The 23,767-nt window shown below is 42.7% G+C and overlaps 1 protein-coding gene across 3 annotated transcripts in view; it reads right to left on the bottom strand.

Annotated features, from left to right (window-relative positions):
- Positions 1-4,312: 4,312 nt before the first annotated feature.
- The window catches only part of SRGAP1 (SLIT-ROBO Rho GTPase activating protein 1), a 145,099-nt gene continuing 125,644 nt past the window's right edge, over positions 4,313-23,767 (bottom strand). For all 3 annotated transcript variants that reach the window (XM_040061513.2, XM_040061514.2, XM_040061515.2), the window contains exons 16-22: positions 22,629-22,734; positions 19,423-19,647; positions 18,237-18,316; positions 10,329-10,509; positions 9,625-9,759; positions 9,153-9,498; positions 4,313-7,420 (exon numbers count right to left, since the gene is read on the bottom strand). In XM_040061513.2, coding sequence (XP_039917447.1) covers positions 7,043-7,420; positions 9,153-9,498; positions 9,625-9,759; positions 10,329-10,509; positions 18,237-18,316; positions 19,423-19,647; positions 22,629-22,734 — 1,451 coding nt within the window. In that variant the 3' untranslated portion in view covers positions 4,313-7,042. The remainder of the gene's footprint in view (positions 7,421-9,152; positions 9,499-9,624; positions 9,760-10,328; positions 10,510-18,236; positions 18,317-19,422; positions 19,648-22,628; positions 22,735-23,767) is intronic.

Genomic DNA, 23,767 nt, shown 5'->3' with positions numbered 1-23,767 from the left:
TGGGGCAGATGCTGCTAAATTTGTAAGGCCTGAGCAAAACTCTCTGGTTTTTTCACCAGAGAAGGAAACATTGAGAAAAGTTAAATTATCTTCAGGAACTGCCTTCCCATCGATTTTATTAACTAAGAATGAAAAGCACATTAAGCATAACTGAATTATTCTATGACTAGTGTTACTAATAGAGCTCTAAAAAAATTGAGTTAGCTTTGAGGCAATAATAATTGCACCCGGTACTGGAGACAGAACTGTAGTGCACACAGAAATCACTGGAGCCTGCTCGTATGCCTATAAAGCAGGAAAAACTTAAAACAGTGAAATGGAAAACACACAAACTGATGGCATGTAAACAGAATATCAAGTTACTTCTATAGAGGCCAAACCAGAGACTCAATATTACAACACAGGTATAGAACTCTCCAGGCAAAATTCAGCTTAAACCTGAGTGTTGATGGATAACCCTGTTGTATTTACCTTGATGCTGTTTGCTGGGGGTGCTGGGGTGCTACTGTGATATCTGTCTCAGAAATTGTGGGCAGGTAAAAACCCAATTAAAGTATGTGTTACAGTGAGTCGTTTTAAGCTACTCAGCAGTTCTAGGGTAAGTCATGAAGGATTTTAGGCATTTTCCACCTTTAACACTTTTAAATTCTCTATTCATGACTCTGGTACAAACATCCAGGTTAATGCCATTTCTTTGCAAGGAAAAACCCACCGCCAGAAGCCTCACCATTTAAATGAGTGCCTCATTCACCTCCAGAGGAGTGCTGCGCTCAGTGATTTGTCCCTCCTGGAGCGTAATTCATTCAAATAAATGTAAATCACTATTTTATGTTGTTTGGTCAGGGTTTGTAGATGTCAGTGTACATTACTGAAAAGTTACATGGCAGATATTAAGGGAGGAATCGATGTGCTTCACAGAGATGAGAACAGGCAGGGTTTGGTTTTGGTTTATCCGTGGTGCTACATTCAGTGCAGCTATTATTGATTTTGATCCCGCAAGTGTTTGACCTCCTTTGTTCAGCACAACTTGTCTATATTTTACAGCAGGTTTTTTTTGCCTCTTACTTCATGTTCATATTCCATTAGTATGCTACTTTAAAAAAAAAAAAAAAATCAATACAGTTTGTTAATTAAAAAAGGGGAAATCCTCAACCTCCAACCCTGAGTCACTAAGCTGCTCTCATGTGTCTGTGCTGACCAGTGGGGCCTGACCCTGCTGGTAGGTGGCAGTGGCACGACAGGGGATCATAGAATCATGGGACCATTTAGGTTGGAAAAGACCTTTCAGATCATCGAGTTCAATTGTGAATCCAGCACTGCCATGTTAGCCCCCGAAGCATGTCTCCAAGTGCCACATCTTTTATGTGCTATGTGGTTTTTAAGCACCTCCAGGGATAGTGACTCAGACACTTCCCTGGGCAGCCTTTTCCTGCACTTGACAACCTTTCCACTGAAGAAATTTTTCCTAACATCCAATCTAAACCTCCTGTGATTCAACTTGAGGTCATTTCCTCTTGGTTTATCGCTTGTTACTCGGGAGAAGAGACGGACATGGGGTTCACTCCTTGTGCAGCTGCGGGGCAGAGGCTCAGCTGACTGCAGAGTTACTGTAGAAGGTACATTCCTGCATTTTTAATTTGCATATATGTATTGAGAAAGGTAAGAGAAAACCTGCTGACCTGTCCAATTCAGCCAGACCCAGATCATGTCATTTAACTCTATTTAATCCCTCAGCCAGCATCAAATTGTGCATGTCTCCTTCCAGCCAGGGGGCCTGCCAGCTCTCACTGTACCCACAGTGTAAGAAGGTAAGGGAATACAGAGCTCTTCTCTCCCTTCCTTCCACCTTACTGCCACCACACAAGTTTTGTTTTCGCATCTGGTGGGACGGTGCTTCAGGCGGGCTGCTCCGAGGCTGCCATTTGCGCTTTTCCTTTCCACTGCTTTTAGCCTTGCTGATCAGTGGGATGGCTGGATAAAAGGAGCCAAAGCGCTGTGCTAGGGCTACAGCTCTGCTCTGCTGGGGCCAGGGGAAGCTGACTGTCCAGTGGGCTGACTGCCAGGAAAGGGCTGAGGGGTGGCAGGACCTGGGGTTGAGGCCGAGGCCACTGCAGTCGCTGCAAGGTGAGCTGCAGTGCTTCCGAGGAGAGTGAGTGACACCTCCGACACCTTGGAGTGTTGGCAGAGACTGGTGCTGCCAGCTGTGTGATCTGCAAATGCCCTTGTGGAAAATGCAGAGACAGGGAGTAGCTGCAGTTACAGTGGCATGTCGGAATGAGCGGTTGGTTTGTTTGGTTTTTAAACAATAACTGAGCTGGTTCAGCTAACTGGGGTTTAGGATGCTAAATTGTTGATCTGTTTAGGCTTCGATATATTATAGTAATTTTTCCCCTCAAGTGGCAAGTTCATGGAAAAAACAATATTCCTATGTAAAAGAATGGTACCTTCACCTTGTACCATCTCTAGTGAATACTTCTGCCGTTTCAGTTGCTCCCCATGTGTCAGTTCCATCCAGACTAATGTTAAGGCTTGTTCCATGGGGTAGCAGTGACTGAACAGAGCAAATGTGGATCCTTCTGGTCAGGGTGAGTCCATGTGAGCCACAGAGTAAGAAACAAACTGTATCTCTGCCGAGGAGGACTTCAAACCTGTATGGATCCTCCATGGTTTCCTTATGCTGCCTAAGGAGGTGTTCGTGCAGGCTGGGCAGTGCCACATCCTGGAGCTTCATGTGGCTTGAAACAATGATTTGCAGCAGTGGCCTGAGAGCTAAACACTCTGCTGCCACTGCTACTCTTTTTCTGTTCAGCCAATACACTTTTCTCAGCAAAACATCCCATCACCCTTTTGCTTTTCGAGCACCAGTAGAGTCAGCAGTTCCTCCACCACCTGCCAAAAGATTTGGCCTGTCTCTGTGAGACCTGGGCTTCTTTCCACTACAAAAACTGGAAGGAAATTAGGAAGTCAGCACTGTGCTGAAACTTCACATTATAAAACAGGAGGAGACTCCTCTTCTTGTGTTTTCTTATTTATATTGAAACAGAATAAAAGGCACTACATAAGCCCCTCCCCTCACCAGTGAACGATCTGACCGTGGAAATCGGGTTCTGCATCCTCTGGGCTGCATAGGATCTTGAAAGAGGAATAACCTTTGCTGTCCCCTCCTTAGTCAGCTTTTGTGCAGTCGGGGACAAGAAGAAATGCCCCAAGTAGGTCGCCAGACACTGCGGTGCACGGCTGCCGCCATGGGCTGATGGACGAGCAGCCGCATTCCGGCAGCTTTCTCTGCGAGAGGAGTGACAGCCCTGCTCTGAGCCGGGGTGGCTGCTGTGCCCCTTCCCCCACAGCACCCCACCAGCCCGACAGAATCGTAGCATGATCACCCAGTTCCAACCCCCTGCCATAGGCAGGCACACCTTCCACCTTAAGACCAGATTGCTTAAAGCTCCAACCAGCCTGGCCTGGAACACTTCCAGGAATGGGGCATTTGTCTTCTTTAGGCACATGGTGGTCCTCAACAACAGCCAGGGATGACTGGTTTGGGGTATTTTTAGCAAGGGTTTAGAATGCATTTCCAAATAGCTCTTCTGCCCCTAAACATCTAAGTTGGGCAGCATGGCAAGCCTATTTGGGCAGCTGTAGTTTGAGCCCAGGAATTGTCCTTGATAACATCTGATCCATGTGATCCCTGACAGAACGTCACTCTGCAGCTATCAGCCTGACAATCAGAGACCCCCTGGTTCCTGGAGCCATCTGGGAGGTTGTGTATTGCCACCATTTCTCAGACACAAGGTCACTGAAGATAACCCTTAACTGTGGCACTTCCCTCCACTTTCCTAGCCTGACAGCATCTCTTTTTTTGTTGCAAGAAATATCCCCATTTTAAGAAATGTCCCTTTTAAAATTCCTTTCACTCTGTTCTTGAAATATGTAAGCTGGAGTGTTTTCTTCACCCCATTTTTCCTGTGGGGAACAGGAGGTGAGGTGGCAGGGTATTTGGCCAAGTGGGTGGTGAGGGGTTTCCTCAGCTGGTGTGAGCATGATTGACTGCTCCTGATGGGTGCTCAGGCAGAACTACGTGAAGCTGGTGGCTCTTTGCCAAGGGTCTTCAGATACAGAGAGACTTTAAAGCTAGGCAAGGAACTTTACAGGAACCAGTGCTTCTTCAGGCCAAGAGGGTGATAGTTCTTGATGCAGTGTGGGGTGTGGGTAGCTGGGGGATGTGGTGTGCTGGATGCTCCCTTATGTGGGAAGTAGATAGCCAATCCATGTTGGAAGATATGGTGGTTTCCCCAGCAAAACTACACACACAGACAGAACTATCTTCTTTATTATAAAGATACACTATGAAGAACAAACTTGAATGTATACCGAAGCTTGTAATGGTACATGCCAAAAAATGTACAGTACTATACATAAAAGTGCATTGTCACAACAGATTAACAGTACATTTCTCTTCCAGAACTGTGGATTTTCCATGTTTTAATTTGATCTTCAAGAGTGGAAGGAATGCAATGGGAATGCAGCCATACACGAACAGGAAAGGATGCAATGGAAATGCAACAGTACAAGAGCAAAGCTAAAGCTCCTCTAAAATTTAAAGGCACTTTTCACATGTACATACTACAGATGTACATTGACACAAGTAGGTAACAGTCAACAAGCAGGAAGCTACCAGTACTGCAATTCATCAAACTTGACAGTAAAGGACAATACTGATTGGATTAGGTGTGCAGGAGTTACCCTTTAGTACGCCTGTAGATGTAGCAGTCTTTCCTGTTACATATCCACTTACTATGCTTTAAAGTATCTATAATAACCATCAAACTACACATTAATTGTGTGAATGCACTAAGTGGATGCATTCACTAAATGCACTGTTTCTAATATTTTCTTTTGCTAAACAATTTCTAATATAAGCATTATGGAGTCCAGTACAGTTATTTAAACATACAAAATTCCCTATGCAATTTAAAGATACAGGTATCCATCTCAATTGTGCTAGGTGGGTTAATTTAAAAATGCTAGACAAAAACTGTATGTAAATGAAAGCAGAAATTCCAGTTTTGTTTCACTGAGTCTAGTAATCTGGGGAACTACTTGAAAATATCTCTGGTCCCAAACAAGTGAGCAGATCCTACAGACCAGCACTGATCTGCAGCTGGGGCTGGCCTGGCTTAGGCTCTGGCCCTGGCATTAGGACCAGGCAGTAGTTGACAAGGATGAAGGTTTGCTGACCCATGCTGCACAGCACACTGTGGTGGATTAAGACTTTGCCTCTAACCTAGATGCGTGTGAAGTCTGTGACTGGATTGAAAAGTGCTTGGAAATACCAGCAATAGTTTGGGGCTCAGAGGCAGTTCATGGGGTACTTCTCACATCTGGAGTTTCACATTGCATCACCTATGTAAAGAAGGTGTAAACCAGAGCAGGAATAAATTGCTCCTAAATAAAAACAGAGAATTACTCCTGTCATCTCAGCAATTATTTCTATCAAATTTTGTCACTGCTCTTCTCCTCCCAAACTCAACTGTTTATGTATGCTGAGTTGTACAATTTCAAGCTTTCCAAAAGTGAGACCTTACAGAATATGTGGAAAGACAGATCTTAATTACAGCAAGTTGTACTTCTGCAGGTGGACCACAATTGATTTCTTCCCCATTTTATTAACTGAAACTTCTTTTATGGATTGGATGTTTGAAAATATGTTCACAGAATTAATATTATGGCTTACTGTTGCAATGTGCAAAACAGCTGTAGGTTTAGCTCATGCCTAACAAAGTTTAACAACAGAGCAGTAAGCAAAGTTGACAGTCGCCACTCGCACAGACATAAGAAAGGTACTGATTTCCGTCATTAAAGAAAAGGGGAAGTGGAGGGGAAAGAGGTTGTGGAAAACTTTAGTCAGCTTGAATCTAGGCAGTAGAAATTCAGCTGCCTGTCCTGTGAGTGACCCCTGCACCACTGGCAGGGGGTAGTCCCTCTTCTGAGTCCCTGTCTTGCTGCTGTCAGCAACTGAGTGTTAACGCTGTGCAAGGCAGCAGGGCTGGGTCAGCTCGAAACTCAGACTATTGCAGCCCAAATCACGTCCTTAATTGGACACTGAGCAATAAAGTCGATGGGATACTTTTCTGAATTACTGTGTAGTTGATCCCTTTAATAGTCCCTCATGCTCCCTAATGGACCAACAGGTTCACGCACTCCCCAGATCCTGGCTTCTGCGAACTTCAAACGAATTTAGCTTTTGTAAAAAAGGTGGTGTCAGGGAATGAAGGTCTAGCTTCATGGGAAAAGGCAGACTACTACAGAGGGCAGCAAAAGGAGTTTCTAGTTACTATGCTGGAGATGTGCCTTAGCCGTGTCCTGGAACGCTGCTTTGTATCAGTGAGAGCAATGTGATCTCCAGCTCCATCCAGCACTTGCCTCTAGGGAGACTGCCAACAAGAAAGCTAAAACTTGGTGCCAATTATGAGTTGTGAGGGTTTGGTGATTTCTTTTTTTTTTTTTTTTTGTGTGTGTCTTAAATAAGAAATGTGGCCTGAGATGACTTAGACATTCCACACAGACACTTAATCCTCACATGCTAGATTTCAGTTCTTACTAACCTGCTTGAGATTTGGTTTGGTGACCCAGTAATTAGAGGCTCCATGTCCCCTGAAACCCCTCCCGCCCCTTAGTTTTGTGCAGGATCTATTATTATATAGCTACAGTAAGACTGTGAAGTATGGTACAACGTGGCAAGCTGTTTGTGATCCGTGTTGGTTTTATTACAAATGGTGCAGCATCAAGTTTTCAAGTAAGTCTATGTTTGTTTTTTAAAACTATGCACAATTGTCCAGTTTTTAGTTCAATCGAAACCATACAAAATACAAATGCCCATGTTAATGTAGCTACTTTCAGACAATACATTCAAAAACACTGAAAAACAAAGCCTCTCCAGTTACAAACATGAACAAATGATGTTACGGAGCCCTGACTTCTATTGTTAATCCATCCCTTTCCCTAGCACGCCCCAGCTGGGCACTGTGGGTGGCTGAGCTGCCTACATTGTGCAAGATTTGTCGGCTGGACCCTGGGAAGGAGGAGAAGGCCCTATGCTAGGATTTGTTTTTGGAAGAACAATAGGTTTTGGCCTAAGAGCAGGAGGTTTCAGCTGCACTCCCATTCTAGGGGCCACCATGGGCTTGAACGTACTCATGGTGTCACTGGAAGAACTAGTGCTACGGCGGATCTGAGGCTCGGAGCTCCTTAAAACAACACTGTGGAGAGGGCTGAGCGACTCGGTCGAGGTGGCAGGGGTGGGGGTGTTTTTCATTTGCTCCAAGGTGTCCAACACGACATCAGGGGCGTGTTTGGCCGAGCTCTGCCGCTCCAGCTCACGGAGCTCGTTCAGTGCTGTGTTCATCGTCTCCTCGATGTCCTGGTCAGAGCACAAGAGAGAGCAGCATGTCATTTGCGTTGCTACTGAATGCCAGAGAAGCAAGGGAAGGGGGGAGGAAATGCATTAACTAATTCACCAACCATCCTCTAACAGTTATGATAGTGCTAAAATCAATTTCTACCAGGTTTATTTGAAAGACATTACGACTGACAACATGGCAGCTTTGGGCAGACATTACAAACATTTAACCTTGCTCATACGAGGGAATCAAAAAAAAGGTGTTACACCAAAATCTGCAAGACATTTATGAAGTGATTGTCAGGACAATTAATGTTTGCTTAGTAGTCTTTTAGTGGTGAAGATTTCTGTCGTCTCTTGGGTACTGACAATCGTTAAGATTTTAGTCCATTTGCTCGCTCTTAGCTAACTGCTCTGCTCATCTAAAGCCTCAAGTGTTCACGATCTGTATTCCCTCACATGGATTATAAAACCTAGTGTTTCTAAGGAAATAAAGTTTGTATGCCTATCAGCTCTTCTCTCCTCTTGTTTCACTGAGTTAAATCTTAAACAGAAAAAAACCTTTAAGATATTGGTCAGTATGCATACCTAATAAAAACTATTTTCTTCATCAGGATTTCAGGCCTGGAGGCTAAAAGAGTGCACCAAGATACTAGTTTACTGCTTTTCAGTGGTATTGAGATATAACTAAGCTTAAAATATCATGTTCCCTGCCTGCTCACGCTGACTTTCACATAGTTTAATCAAAGTTTGGGTTCTCTCGCTGCCAAGTCTCACCAGTCTAGGCATAAAAAAAAGATCTCTTAAACCAAACAGAGCTGTTCCAGGAAAGTAAATTAGTATCTTATAACAAAATGAAGCAGTGAAAACACCCCTAATACATGGGTTCTGACCTAAGCATGCCAGTCCCTTCTATTCCTCATTGGAAGCAGAGCTTAAAAGCAAGCATTATCAGTACATTAAATTTTAAAACATGAGTGCCAGTGTTATTGTAAAATGTGTTTGCAATCATAGAGCACCCTCAGGGTGCTCCTAGTAATCACGTATCCTACCTAGACAAAATGTGAGCTCTGAAGACAGAGGTATCTATTTACTCAAGAGCTGTTACCAGCTCAGTACAACAGACCAATTTGATGATCAGGGTGCTCCCTACTCCATTCTCTTGACCTCTTCACTGCCAGGAACGAGACTGGTGACTGTTCACACGGGCATAAGATGGCCCACAATTTATGCAGCTGCAATATCTCGCACATCAGGTTCTACTACACGCACCAAATCAACACATAGTAGGAACTGTATGAGAACTGTAAAATCCACAAGACCACGGACTGTAAATCTGCTTTGAATGGCAATGGTCACTACTAGCCAGTCAGAGCACTTTGCTGCTTACCACAATACTGAGACATAATTGAACACTAATTACATGCAAGTCAGAATAGGCCAGCCTTCAACAGAGCATAGCGATCTACATAGCTATTGTAATACTATCCTAGTGTTCTGTATGGCAGAGGCAATTTCATTACTGTGTAATGGGAAATAATTTATTTTTATTGCTTCTGCAATGTTTACTCCCCTTTGTGCTTCTTCTGTTCAGGACTGCTTAATGCATCTTCTTTCACACACACTCTGTTTGGAAAGCCAAGTAGGATATTCCCCTGCACACACCTTCCCACCAGTGCACGAGCTCTGTGCAGTGCTGTTCAATGAGATTTGCTGCTCAGAAAATCAGTTCATAAATAAAAAAGACACAAACCTGAGCTATTGACTCTGGGTCCAGTGGTTTATGGTCATTGAAACCTGTGTACTGACCAGAAGACGTAGACCTTCTAATGGGAGGGCTATCAATCTTCTTCAGGGAATCGTGCCGGCTGATGTTAGTGAGGCTGCCGTGGCCAGGCCTGCGCCGCCGCTCGGGGCTGTCGGCGTTGAGGTTGCGATTCTGAAGGAGGGCTCTGGGACTGCAGTGAGCTGCCAGGCTGGGGGAGCCCAGCTCCAAGGCCGAGTTGGAGAGAGGGTGAGGTGGGTGTACTGGGCAGTGGCCGTCACTGCTCCTGCCTGGGCGTCTTAGGGGAGGCGGAGGTTCCGATCTCTTTCTTTGCCTGCACCCGTGAAGAAGTGGAGGTAGAACAAGTTGTAGTGACCCAGCGTAAGCATGTGGAGGAGTAATTACTGTGTTAGCTGAGCTGTGAGCAGGACTACTGAAAATATGTTATGCTGAAGCTTACCTTCCTAAATACACATCTGAGTGACGGTCAGTAGGAGAGTTCATATCCTTCGATGATGACTTGTCCTCAGTTATGGGTCCGCTGCTGGCCTCACTGTCTGCTTTTTGGCTCAGTGTATCTGAGAAAGTATCATCCCTGAACAGAACACAGGTGGTGAGATGAGAAGTCAGTGAATGAAGTGCGACAGAGCACCTTGACACTCTCAGATTTTAATCCCCTTAAGAAAAGCAGGCATGTTATGAATGCACTGCAGCCTTTGCACATCTGCCAAAATTGTTTATAATCCTTCTGCTTACTGAGCTCTTTACACTTTGAGTGTATGTAACCTTTCTGTAAAGAACTTTGTCATCCTTGGCAAAGAACATGCCTAATAGTGCAAAACAAGAGTTCAGGGCTGCATTTCTCCAGCTCTTGCTATTCTGAAGTTAAAAGTCAGCAACTGCTACAAAGAGACAGTCAAATTAAAATAGGTGCAGCAGCATTCATCCCTGAATGTAGTGGGAATGTCTCCATAGAAGTAGCTTAGCCTAGTATTAGTTTTTGATGGAGCTTTCAATTCAGGGCAGTAAAGACAGGTATCCTGCACAGAAGGCAAATGTTTAATCTATCTGACCCTTCAAACCACTGATCCATTTGGAAAACACTGCTGTGCACTTTAGACTTTACACCCCGCCAAGAACCCAGTCACACCCGACACTGCTTACATATCCTGCACCACTATGTACTGGTGAGGGACAAGACCATCAATTCCATTGTGCCTTCCTTCCCACCAGTCTTCAGATGCTCGGTGATAAAGCAGAAGGGAAGCTCCTTTCTTGAAAGAGAGTTCTCGTGCAGATCTTCCAACATAGTCAAACTTGGCAATAGCTTCTATGGGCTCGCACTCTGGGTGGGAAGAACAACAAATATCGAATTCTGTATCACTCATTTTGGTTTCATAAACCCCATTTTTTGCATTTTCTCAGTGCTCATTCTGATCAGAGATCAGCTGAAGGAAGGCAGACTTCAGGCAATGGTTACAATGTGCCCCTTAAAAAGAAACATAATCTTGTCCCAGGTGTGAAACATCTGGGTTGCCTCAGGAGCTGCAGAAAACAGCAGCACACTCTAATGTTACAACTGCTTTTGGGAGAGAGGCCTCTGCCTCCTGCTGGAAGGGCTCCTGCATGGCTGGAGAGTGGGATGGAGGCCAGGCAATAGACTTCTGAAAATAAAAAGAACAAACCCAGATGAATAATCAAAGGGCCAAGGAACCAGCATGATAAGGGAAAAGTAAATAGGAGTGCTTTTACCATCTGCAGTGGCAAAGGAAGGAAGACAGGATTAGCCTGTGCATGAGTAGGGATACCCTGCCTAACTGGGCCATGAATTTGTGTCTTTTACGTGACAAGCATGCAGACCTACTGAAATCTAGTGTTTTATACAGCACCAAAGCCTCGTGCTTTAATCCACCTCCTTAATGCCCTTTTGGAGTGAGACAAGACGGCTCCAGACCACAGGGATAGTCCCTGTGTGGCCTCAAGTTGCTTAAAGCAGCTCTGCCTGCTCCAAAATCCCAAGCTGCCCTGATTTCTGCAGGGGACGCTGGTGTTTTCCGAAGCCAAACACTGGCTACAGCAGTCCTGGCTCATCCTCTGTCAGAATGCTGGTAAATTCATCCTTAGGCTGGAAATGGGCTCCATCCTGTAACCTGTGCTGGGATGGAGACCTATGGATGTCAGGAAAGGTATGGCCAGAGCTGTGCCCAGGCATTCAGAAAACAGCTGTGATTTTAACAAGCTCTTATTTTGTCTGCATAAAACCAAAAGCACCTGAGCTCTAACAGATTAAATTTTGTCATCAAAGTCTCAAAACATAGAGAAAAAACTGCAAAATACAGGTCTAAAAATCACATACCCTGATGATTTCAGCAACTCAAGAGTCCCTGAAATGACTAATTTCTTTCCATAATTAGAGCAATATTTAGATGGAAATTAACATCTGGGCTAATGACTAGCATAGCAACTTTCTGCCTGGTGCAAATTAAAATTGCTGAGGTTGTAATTCCCCAGAGAACCAGACTGGTAATGAAAGCCACTGTCCCTTTATGACAACATTTTGCAAGAAATGTCTTTTTAATATTAACTTCCTTCTACAGTGTGAAAACATAATGACAGCACCTTTATTGAGGTTATAGTTTGCAGCTCATTTTTTTAATAACTTGCCCAGACTGCAGAAGACTCTTGTGGTTTGCTGCTTCTGCAGTCATGTTAAGCGTTCCTGCCAGTGACAAACTGCAGCGTGTTTAGAAGTTACTAACTCAGAAACTTTACAGAGATGGAATACAGCGATACGGGGAACACACTGTTACAAAAGTAATGTATGGTGGCAGAAATTACTTCAATTATATAAGTACAAATAAGAACCTAGCAGTAACAGTATTCATTCAGAAAAATGCATCCCTACTGGATGGCTACAGAGGACCATATTCTCTTTTTTGCTCTTTGTCTTTTTCCTCTCTTTCTCTCTTTTGCTTTGTGTCCCAGCCCTTGCTCTGGACCACTGATATGGTAGCAACAATGCGGGATCTAATCACTGGTGTTATTTTTTTGTTTGTTTTCTTCCCTTGCCTTGCCTGGGCAAAGCACAACTATCATATTCTACCCCATATCCTGCTTTGAAGTTTGTTGTGGGAGGGAAGAGCTTGTGAGCCAGCACCTCTGAATATCAAATGTACTGTGATTTGTGAGTCAGCACCTTTGGTTATGTGTTGTGGGAGTTGAGAACTTACAGAACTGTACTGTACACAATTAAGGGCTTGCTCACCTCCACTCTTGTGGAAGGCTGTCGTAAGAAATTTAAGGGTGTGTTAGCCAATATCTTTTGAGTCTAAATATTGGGCTGGTGGCCAAAGTTATGGTGATTGTACAATAAAACATAAGAGTCTCCTTAAACGTGTCCAGTGTCTTTTTTCAGCCTGATGAGAATTTGTAACAAACATCACGGCCCCTACAAATGTCTCACTGGGGTTGCCTGGTGGATGGGGCTGAAGGGTTTCTTGGTTTTATGTTTTTAAGCAAAGAAAATATAAAGCTGACATAGAAAGAAACATTCTGGAAAACTGGAAAACCTCTAATGGTGGTGTGATATTATGATATGCTGCCCTGTTGTCATTCCTACAGTCTCTCTTTAACAGAAAATGCAGCTGCCACAAAGCAACTGTAAGGCATAGAAAATGAAAAGAGGTAAAACCAAATATGCCTGTTTATCTTGCATCGTATTTAAGCGGGCAATATGCATGGCAATATGAAATGGCAATAATCTAACACTGACAAAAGAACACAATTCTTCTCCTATCATGTGCACTGCTTGTGGAATTTGTTATAAGGAAATACTGGGATCAGGTAGGATTGAAAAGGAGTGGACATTTGTAAGAACACTCCGTTCTCCGATTACAGCTAATTCATGGCTTATGGTAGAGTTAGTCAAGAATTCAGAAATAAAACCTCCCAGGCTTTGGAGAGCCAGTCACTCACTAATAGGCAACACTTTAAAATGTAAAAAAATAATCAAGTCAACCAAACAGTTTTACAGTAAGTCATAAAATCCCAAATTTCCCGCACATATTTTCCTTAGACAATCTCCGCAGTTAACTGGTAATGCTCATGAATACTGGACTGATGGACTCCTACACTGACTAGCTATGGAATTTCCTGTTTCTCTGCTGACTTCAACAGACCATACAATATCCCACAACTGAGCATACAGGTCTTTTTATTTATGAATTAGTGGACTAAACTAGAAATAGTTCTATCTTGCTCAGTGGAATTACGCTCATCTAAGTGTGGTGCGCAATGCGAATCCTGTTTATTGTATCCTTCTACCACCTGCAAGACTCACATACTTTCCCAGAGGCCTGAATGATATTGTCCCACTGGAACCAGCTGGATGAATTGTCAATGTACCCATAACAGATGTGACTTTTGAGACATGTACCTCATATGGCCTGGGTAAAAATCCCACCTCCTCAGGGAGGAGTGCCCAGTAGATTTCACACAGATTTCGTGACGAGGACAAAAATTCGTTCAGACTAATGGAAAGGGTGTTTTCATTTCTTTATACACAGAGATAACTTTCCTACAGCAAACAGTACTGAGACTGCACTTAAATAGTAATTCACAGGTCAAGCTTTAATAGTGAAAGTCAAAGTACCATGACAGCTTCTCCTAGACATAAATGCAATTTGGAAAGTTAAGCCATTTAATATCAAGGTTACTGAATGACAGACAAGTATTCCCCAAAAGCTAAGGCAATGAAAGCTAAATTTGGGATCTGTAATTCGAATTCTGTGTGGTACTGAATGTCTAATAGTAAAATTGACAGCTCAGGAGGGAAGTGTAATTGCACTGTTCTGTCCACATCTGTGGGCATTCACCAAAAATAGCGAGAAGTTTTTGATGACATACAGGATCTCACCAGCTATCATCTCTAGTGAATCAGGCAATGCTATAGAAGTGAAAAATTAGGACAAACCGAAGAACTGTGGGAAAAAACTTCTGCTACTTGGAAGAGCAGAAAGTGCAGAAGAAATGTGTTACCTTTAGTTTAGGGACTGGAGTGCCAGATGTAGACCTAACCTCCCTACAGAGGTGATGGCACTGAATTGGCCCTGGGCTGCCCTCTATGCCTCAGGGCACAAGGAGTTAAGGAAAGGAGGGGACACCATTCCCTGCACTTTTTTTAGGGGAGTTGCTGTTCCTTTGCTCTGTACTTCCTCAGCTTTCCCAGGTGTACCCTGTCAGTTGGGAATAAATTATGTCCTTGAGCTCCCCAGGAAGATGCTATCTCCCTCTATCTTCTTCTGTATCCCATCAGAGAACTGCTTTTGCAGTTTCAGAGTCCTGTCCTCAGGACAGCAGTTCTCTGACTGGGAAGAGCAAAAGCAAAGAAGTGTTGCAAGGTGTTGACAAAACAGAATTTGGCAAAGTGTTGATCACAGCACACACTACTGAAGAGCAAGAAAATGATCATGTGTTAGGAACACAACAACAACTTACAGTCTGACATGTCCCTGTAAGTTTTGGTTTCAGCACAAATACCATCTAAAGTTTTATCCTAAGTTCATGAGATGTCTATGAAGAGTATGGTATTAATTTTATGTATGTTTTCCTAGGAGAACTCCATCTGTCTAACTTCTTCAGGAAATGTTTACTTCCTTTGCAAACAGATCTAGTCACTCTTTACCGTATGACTCCAACAAGAATAAAAAATATCCATTAATTTGAAGGTAAAGGAAACATGCTAACAGCTGTTTCAGGAAAACATGAACAATGTCCTTTGAATCTTTATTGCAGAGACATTTTCAGGTAAAGATTTGTCTGCAGCAGAATTGCAGATCGGGTTTTTCTGTGTCTCAGCTTGAGTACAAATGTTCTGAACTTCACAAATTAAATTTCATTTCCAGATTTAGGAGAAAGGAAAAACTTATATGCTTTCCTTATCAGGATACTTTCTGCATATCTAAAAAAAAAGGCCTGAAATATCACAGTAAAATGCAGCTCCTTTTCTTTCCTTCTTTCCTTCCCAGTGATCAACTGAAATACATGAATGTGAACGGCCGTGGTTTTTACACATGAACATCAGTAAACTTAGGGGAAAAAACCCACAACAATGTATATGCTTAAAATAAAGCAGAAGTATTTACATGCTTATTTATATGTGCTAGTCCTTTTTCCCCCCAGTCTATTGCACTTTACATCAGCGGACATAATTTAATTTTCAATTTTTAAAGTCTTGTTTTTTCTGAATTATATTGAATAGTTCTAGCACTACTGATACAGTACCCCTACAGATGGGTTTTTTCTAGTAGGAACAGAGAGAGCCACTTGCAATTTAGCTTTATAGCAACAGTAAATAAAATAAATCCTTTTGGTTTTGATTGAAACCTTTGGATTATATTTCAATGACTCTGTAATTCCTGTGGGGCAGGCTGCTCAGTCTTATGTATGTATACAACATTTTAGCATAAAACTAATCAAATTTTTTTCAACATGTATAAAACCCCCTTAGCATTTACAGAATCTGCTTCTTCCATGTCCTAACAGAGGGAATCCTGTAAATACCATGCGTCCAATCAATACAGCAGCAAAGCAGCATCTCCCTTTCTCTCTCTCTCCACATCCAGCTGGCAGTGATGCATCCAGCTTATAATCAATTAATCAATCACATTAAAGCCCCAAAATACTCCAGACCCTTTAGTAGAAGGGTTTTTTAAATCTGTGTGTCAACATGTGACTCACATGAAGTACAATAAGCAAAATGAAAAATTCTCACCTCTTCTCATATATGGTGTAAACAGTAATTTTTAAAAGGAATTGTCTAGAGCACAAACACATGAATGTATGTGCAAAGAGAGAGTGAGTGCATTTAATTTAAAGTCTGTAACCTACATTAGAAAAATGTGCTATTACAACAGAAAGCCATATTCATGGAAAAAAAAAGGTTTAGACCTTGCAGATTGGAAATCAAAGTTTTCCAACAGGTTTTGTGTGCGATGCAGGCTTGTTCATCTTCAGCTTTGCAGCAATACTTATCTAGCTTACAAATATTTTTGTGCTAACAATTATTTGTCTGTAAACACAAACGTCCGCTTCCTTTTGGCACTGAATTAATTAAAAAGGCATGATGAAGCAACTAGAATTAAACTGCTGGGTGATCTGGTGAAAAAAACCACATCTTGAGCAGTTAAATCTTTTAAAAGAATTTTGTCCTGGTATTCTCTTCAGGGTTTGTCTTCCTCAGTGACACAGTCCCAACACAAGTAATACTACAACAGGAACGTAAAACTGGTATAACAACACAGTGGTGGGGTAGAGCCCATGATGATTGAGGCACAAATGATGCACCATGTGATGCCACAGTCCTGCTCCTCTGGATCCTGCTGATGTTTTCATCTTTCCTAGGCATGACTTTGAAGTAACTGTTTTTGATGGCTGCTGAAAAGCTGCACTTCTTCTCCATGTCCATTGTGCCTTTGTCTCTCAGTCTGGTCATGGGACCCTGAAGTTGGCCCCAATGTACTGAACTGGTGTGTCACCTACACTTCACTTGTGCTCTAAATCAGAGACAGGCAGACTTCCTCAGCTTCCACTCTTGCTTCATACCTCCAATGGAAGAAGGAGTTCTTCTAAATTATAGCTATACTGTCTTGGAAAAATAAGGTGCAATTACGATTTTGTTCACACCGCTTAGAAGAGATGTGTTGTAGAAAGATGGTGGGTTGAATTGTACTGAGCTGGTCAAGAGGAACCCATGCACAGCCTGTCTTGTAGAGCTGTTGGTACTCCCTGCTGCACAGGCATGGCTATTCACCCAGGCAGAAGACCAAGATTTCTCTCCTACTCTCAGTTTTCCCCCTTTCTGTAATGTCTGCCCACCCAAATGTCCCTCCTCTCCAAACAGCTGCACTGACAGACTCTGCCTGTCCCTCCTCACCTTGGCAAAGGGGAAGAGACAGACAATCTGTCACTGCCAGCTTGTGTACGTGACAGAGCAGACGGGTACAGCTCGAGTGGAACTATTGTTTACTTTGCTCTGTGTGCAATGGGACCGGCGCAGCCGGGTTTCCTATACATACACCTTCCGGTTCCCCTCCCCTACAGCAATTGTCCCAGCTCCTAAACAGTATCCCTTATAACATTCTTTTTTTTTAAAAAAAAAACAACCAAAAAAACTTTTCTGCTGTAGATATTTTTTCCCCCTTTCTTCTGCTCTGTCTTTTCCTCTTCCTTCCTCCACACATCCTCCACACAAAGGGACAAGGGGAAGCTTTTGTTTCTACTGCTGCTAAGTGCACGTGTGCTTGCTGCTCTGAGTTGCCTGCTGCTCTTCTCTACATGGAATGTTATTCTGAATCCTTCACCTCTAATGGGCTACTAGTTCTCACAGAAATAGTAGCTACATAACAATTTTGAGAATCCTTTTCTATCTGTTAAATTTGCTTGAAACTTGGCAGACGTTACTGTGGGGGACACCTGAAGGATGGTCAAACTGTCGCAGCCAAATACACATTTATGATCTGGATATAAAGAATTAATATAATAGAGTTGCATCAATTTTTTCATGGATACCTTTCATGCCCAGAAGTATATGTGATTGATGTTTACAGAAAATTATTACTGTTCAAAAGCTTCACTGTGGGGGGTACACACATGTTTTTCAGTTGTTATAAATACTTTGGAGAGAGCAGCTTTTAAATTCATATAAAAATAGAGCCTGAATGGCAAATATCCTCTAGCTGCAATGTTTAACTTCTGAAAAGTTTTGTTTCTGCAGACAAAAGAGTCACTAAAAATGTAATGTTATGTCAGTAAATAATATGTGCTGACTAAAATAGTTTCTCTCTTGCCCTTCCTGTGACTGGGCAAATCAGGGGAGAACAAGGAAACAGCTGGTCAAACACAGATGAATCAAAAGTGTAAAAGCACACAAACAGAGATTAAAGATTTGCTACAGAACACCAGGACTGAAATTTCCTTCTTTCAAATAAGACACAATTAGGAAAGGAAGGTCGCCTGCCTGCAACACCTGTAGAACTTACTCCCATCAAAGGCACAGTAATGTAACAGACTCACCATCTTCACTGGTGTGGGGCTCTGTACTGGCATCCTGGTCCACCTCCTCTAATGTACCATGTTCACTGTATGGGCTGTCACTGGAGGAAAGCAGAAGGTTGAGCAGAGAGAGGAACCACATACATCAAAAATATGTCACCTCCATGAGATCATTTATTCTTATAATGTTACAAAGTTATTATCATCCTAGTGTGCTATGAATACATAATTAAGAAAGAAGCCTATATATGTTTCCTTGAAACAAAATTCAGACATTAAGAAGCCTCCAGATCATTTGATTCCTTTATACGCTCTTGCTGTCAAGGGCATGGCCTGGTTTTGGCTGGGATAGAGTTACGTTTCATCCAAGCAGCTGCTACAGTGTTGTGTTTTGTATTTAGGATGAGAATACTGTTGATAACACACCGATGTTTTAGTTGCTCCTGAGCAGAGTTTACACTGAACACCCCACCCCACCTGCAAGTAGACTGGGGGACACAAGAAGCTGGAAGAAGACACAGCCAGGACATCTGACTCCAAACACCAAAATGGATATTCCAGACCATGTGGTGTCATGCTCAGTGTATAAACTTGGGACAAAACCATCAGGGGCTGCTGCTCAGGCACTGGCTGCACACCCATCAGTGATGATGAGCAACTGCATTGTGCATCACTTCTTTTCCGTATCCTAATTATAGTTATTTGTCCTTTCTTTTCTGTCCTATTAAACTGTCTGTCTTCATTTCAACACATAAATTTTACTTTTCTTTTTTCCCAACTGTCTCCTCCATCCCACTGTGGGGGGAGTGAGTGAGTGGCTGTGTGGTGTTCAGCTACCTTCCCACTTAGGGCACAACAAAGAAAAGGAGCAGGTATCATCAGCTGAAATTTGATAAGGTGGTTCCCAGCCAAAGAAACAATTTCCTACCTGCCTGCGTGCTCTGTACCCCTGGAATTCTATCTCTGTCTGGCTGAACACAAAGCAGCACACTTCACAAAATGTTGTGGGAAACCTCATCATAATTGCCTTTGCTTCACTTTTGTATACTTAACACTTTACTGTGTGCACCTAAATGCTCTTCTCATTTATCTTCATACTTCTACATACTTCTATTGTGTGCAAAAGGAATTCTGTATCACAGGAGTTATCCAGATAACCACCCTAATGATTTTGTCCAGGAGACAGAAGGATAATATTCTGACTTACCAATAGTCATCTCCAGCCATGCATTTTTCATACACTGGTCCATCAAGTTCTTTCACATCTGGAAAAATAGCCTCATGATGGATGATGATGGTTTTGATTATCTCATTCACATGTGCCTGACAAGACACCTGGTCTTGTATGTCTGGAACAGGCATCAGGGTTGGCCCAAAACAAATGGCCAAGTTGTACGGATCCATCATGTTTTCATCACTGTACTGTGAAAGGCTGTTATGACAAAAAAAATCAGTAAAAATTGACTTTTCCACTGTGACTAAGCTTATTCTGAAAACTGTAGAAAACTTTTTTTAATCACAACTCAGAGATTTCCTGTTGTCATTGACAATCCCACATAAAGTAACAGAACAAAACCATCAACATTTCTTCAATAGGTTATATACACTCTAAAGTGAGTTTATACCACATATATGTTTATGTGTTCCCATGCTACTACGTTGAGTGTACACTGACTTAATGGGCTAACATCAACTGCTGCTGCTTCTATCTCATCAGTGCTCCAAGCGAACTGGATGCAAAGTGGGTGCACATTTCTCATTGGACCTTGGTGAATCTCTTTCAGCAGCTGGCTACAGAACTTAGGCACAATGAAGTGTGCCTTCTGAAGGCAACTAAGTTCCTGAATCTTGCAAGGACTCTTGTGACTTTTGGTCACAGAGGCTGTATGGTTTCTATTTTTACCATACAGCCTAAAATTCCTAAGCACCTTGCCTTCTGCCCACAAACTCCCACGGTAGTTTCATTATGGAAGTGTCCAAACAAAAGGCTTTCATTGTTCTTATTAATCAACTTTTGAAAGCTCTCATTTCTTTCAGAAAATGCAATGTTACTAGCTTTCAATTTTGAATAAGAAATTCAAATCTATCCCCCTGTTTAAAAACATTGGCATTTTTACTGGAAAAGCTGGCTTTTCAATGGCTCTATGCGAGGCCAGTCAAGTAGAATCTGAAGAGCTGGGATGCTCTATACTATGTTGTTCTGCACCCTGAAGCAGCATAGGAATTCTGATGTCTGGTTGTGTTCAAATGCAACACCATGTTCCCTCTAGAAAGGGAATTTTACAGAGTGTTTTCCACATATAAACAATACATATGCATGAGGCAAATCTTCTAAATGACTGCCCTCATAACTAGCTTTTAAAATGAATCATGTTTGCCCCTTTCTGATGCCCTGATTTACTATCCTGTCCCGTGTGTTAAATGCAGACATCTTGTTCTTCTGATTTATCAGGTGGTTCAGACTTTATACATGCAAAAATACAAAAAAAGATTGTAACTATCATTGTGAAATGTGAAGTTCTGCTGATGGCTGTTAATATGCAGTGCTCCTCAGGGCTCAATAGCAAGGCTGGTACTGTTCAGCATCTCCGTGAACAACCTAGACAAGGGGATGGAGTGCACACCCAGCCAACTTACAGGGGATGCCATGCTGGGAAGGGGGCAGTAAATGTACCAAAGGGCAGACACAGGGCTACTGTTCAGAAGGACCATGACGAGATGGAGGAATGGAGAAATGGGAATTCAGTCAAGTCCAACAAGGATGAACACAAAGTCCTGCCCATGAGATGGAAGTAATTCCACAGCATTTGTGCAAAGAGAGGTGAGGCACAGCAAGGGATATTCCAATGAAAGCAGGAAAAAACTTACTATAAGAGTGACCAAGGGATATTCCAATGAAAGTAGGAAAAAATTTACTATAAGAGTGCCTGGAGAGGCTGTAGAGTTGCTGCTGTTTGAGGTTCTTGACTGGCCAAAGCCTTGAGCAACTTGATCTGACTCTGGAGCTTTGAGTGGGAGGCTACACCAGGTTAGGTCTGCCATGAGACCCAATGACTTCATGTGGCCAAGCAGGCATAACTGCATATGCAAAAATCAGAATGGGATTTGCAGGAGCTCAAATAATGGGAATATTTTTCCTGTGGATGCACCAGGAGCAATTTGGAGGCAGTAAGGCATTTAGTCTGCTTTCCAAACTGTATTCCTGTGGAGAGCACAGATGTAGCTAACATGACCACATAACAAGTACAACCCCATACAGCTCTCGTTGATCTGTATGTCTCTGCAGAGGAGAAGCTGTGATGTAAGCTTTTAAGACATTTACATGGTGTCATTTTTGGGGGGTGGATTCAGTTTCAAATTAATGGTTATTTTCATAAAACTTTCGATCTCTGTCCTTCTTTTACATACTGCTTGAAAGTGGTTCAGAAATTGCTAGAAGAGAGGAAACAGGAACAGCTGTGACTAGAGGCATGAACAAATAACCTGGCCCCAAAAACCCTGTTTCTATAGGAACAGACAGGCTGGATGAAATGGGGAAGGTCACAAAGACAGAATGAATCAGCAAAGGGCAGATTTAGGAAAAAAGAGGAAAAAAGTGATATGAAAACAGATGTAACAGGAAACAGACAAATCGACAGTAAAAAGAGAAAAGTTAGAATTAGGGCAAAGTGCACATAAGTCAAATTTTCTGTGGAACCATTGGGGTCAGCAAAACCAGTGAGGGCCATGAAGGACTGGAGGGAGAAACACAGCTCAATTGCCCAACCTGTCTTTTATTTTCTCTTACAGAAAGAAGTTTTTTCTGGGATGATGACATGAACACCACCTTCCCTCTCACATAACCCTCCTTCCAGCCTGTGTTTTGCAATATGAGAACCAAGCTACCCTACATCAAAGCATACACGAGGGACGTGTGTTCTCTATAGTTATACTCTTTGTTATCAGAAAACAGAAGCAGCAAAAGAAAGCCTCACCCTGGCAGTGCCTAGCATCAAACAAGTAGCTTGTAATGCCTGTGTTGCTTGAATATACTGGGTTTTTTCTCCCATCAGGAGAAATCAGCTTGAGATAAGGAAAAAAATGTATTTTTAAATTGCATAAACTAGCTTTAATGTAGCTACAGTTTGTATTTGTTATTTTTCTTTTTGGCTTATTTTGTTGCCAGCTTTAATGCTGTAGACTGCACTCCTCATTTCAGACAACACTTTAATCTGTCTTGTTCAATTTTGGACAAACAGAATTTTATTTTGAATGGAATCCAGCATTTTCATTCTATTTTCACTGCCAATTAGAAGATTATCTTTTATGTTAAATGTAGCTTAAATGTGAATTGTATATAGAGTATGGGTAAACCCAAAGAACTTCAACAGCAGCAAAGGAAGGGGGATAGCAGTACCTGGGGCAAGTACTTACTGATTGAGGAAGGCAAAGAGGTATCTCATCACTATCAGGACCGATCTGGGCAAAGTAAGGAGGAGTTTGCGGATGTGAAGAGCCCTCTCATAGAGATTGTCTATTCCTGCAAACAGAAGAAAGTATCACAGGATCACAGAATGCAGAGGTTGGAAGAGACCTTCAAGATCATTGAGTCCAACCCATGTCCTAACACCTCAACTAGATCATGGTATCAAGTGCCACATCCAGTCTTTTTTTAAACACGTCCAGGGATGGTGACTCCACCACCTCCCCGGGCAGACTATTCCAGTACTTTATCACTCTTTCCATGAAAAACATTTTCCTAATGTCCAACCTGTATTTCCCTTGATGCAGCCTGAGACTGTGTCCTGTCGTTCTGTCAGTTGCTGCCTGGAGAAAGAGACCAACCCTCAGCTGTCTGCAACCACCCTTCAGGAAGTTGTAGAGAGTGATAAGGTCACCTCTGAGTCTCCTTTTCTCCAGGCTAAACAACCCCAGCTCCCTCAGCCGTTCCTCACAGGGTTTGTGTTCCAAGCCCCTCACCAGCCTCGTTCCCTCCTCTGGACACACTCAAGCATCTCAACGTCCTTCCTAAACTGAGGGGCCCAGAACTGGACACAGCCCTCAAGGTGTGGCCTCACCAGTGCCGAGTACAGGGGAAGAATGACCTCCCTGCTCCTGCTGGCCACACCATTCCTGATCCAGGCCAGGATGCCATTGGCCCTCTTGGCCACCTGGGCACACTGCTGGCTGGGTTCAGCTGGCTGCTGACCAGTACCGCCAGGTCCCTTTCCTCCTGGGCACTGTCTAGTATTTTATGTTCCCTTGTATATGATTGTCTGAAAGAGTGTTCAGTCAGTTTACTCAATTTATTTTGACTCTTTATCATCACATGCCTCTAGTCAGTATTGTCTAATTTTGGCCTAGTAGAAAAATGATATCTGGAAGTTCGCCTTCCTCTCATTAAAACCACACAGCTTAAAAGTAACAGTTTTTAAAGAGATACAAATCTGTCTAAGTCAAAAGCTGGCCACCTGCTGAGCTTGATAGCTCACAAAAACCACAAAATCAGAACCTAAATAACCTGAAGGAACCAAGGAAGGATGTTGGCTATTCCTTTCAAATAGATGCATTCT

This window comes from Hirundo rustica, chromosome 4, assembly GCF_015227805.2.
Source record: "Hirundo rustica isolate bHirRus1 chromosome 4, bHirRus1.pri.v3, whole genome shotgun sequence".
NCBI lineage: Eukaryota > Metazoa > Chordata > Aves > Passeriformes > Hirundinidae > Hirundo > Hirundo rustica.
Note: the sequence above shows the minus strand (reverse complement) of the source record. Positions and strands in the feature narration are given on the sequence as shown.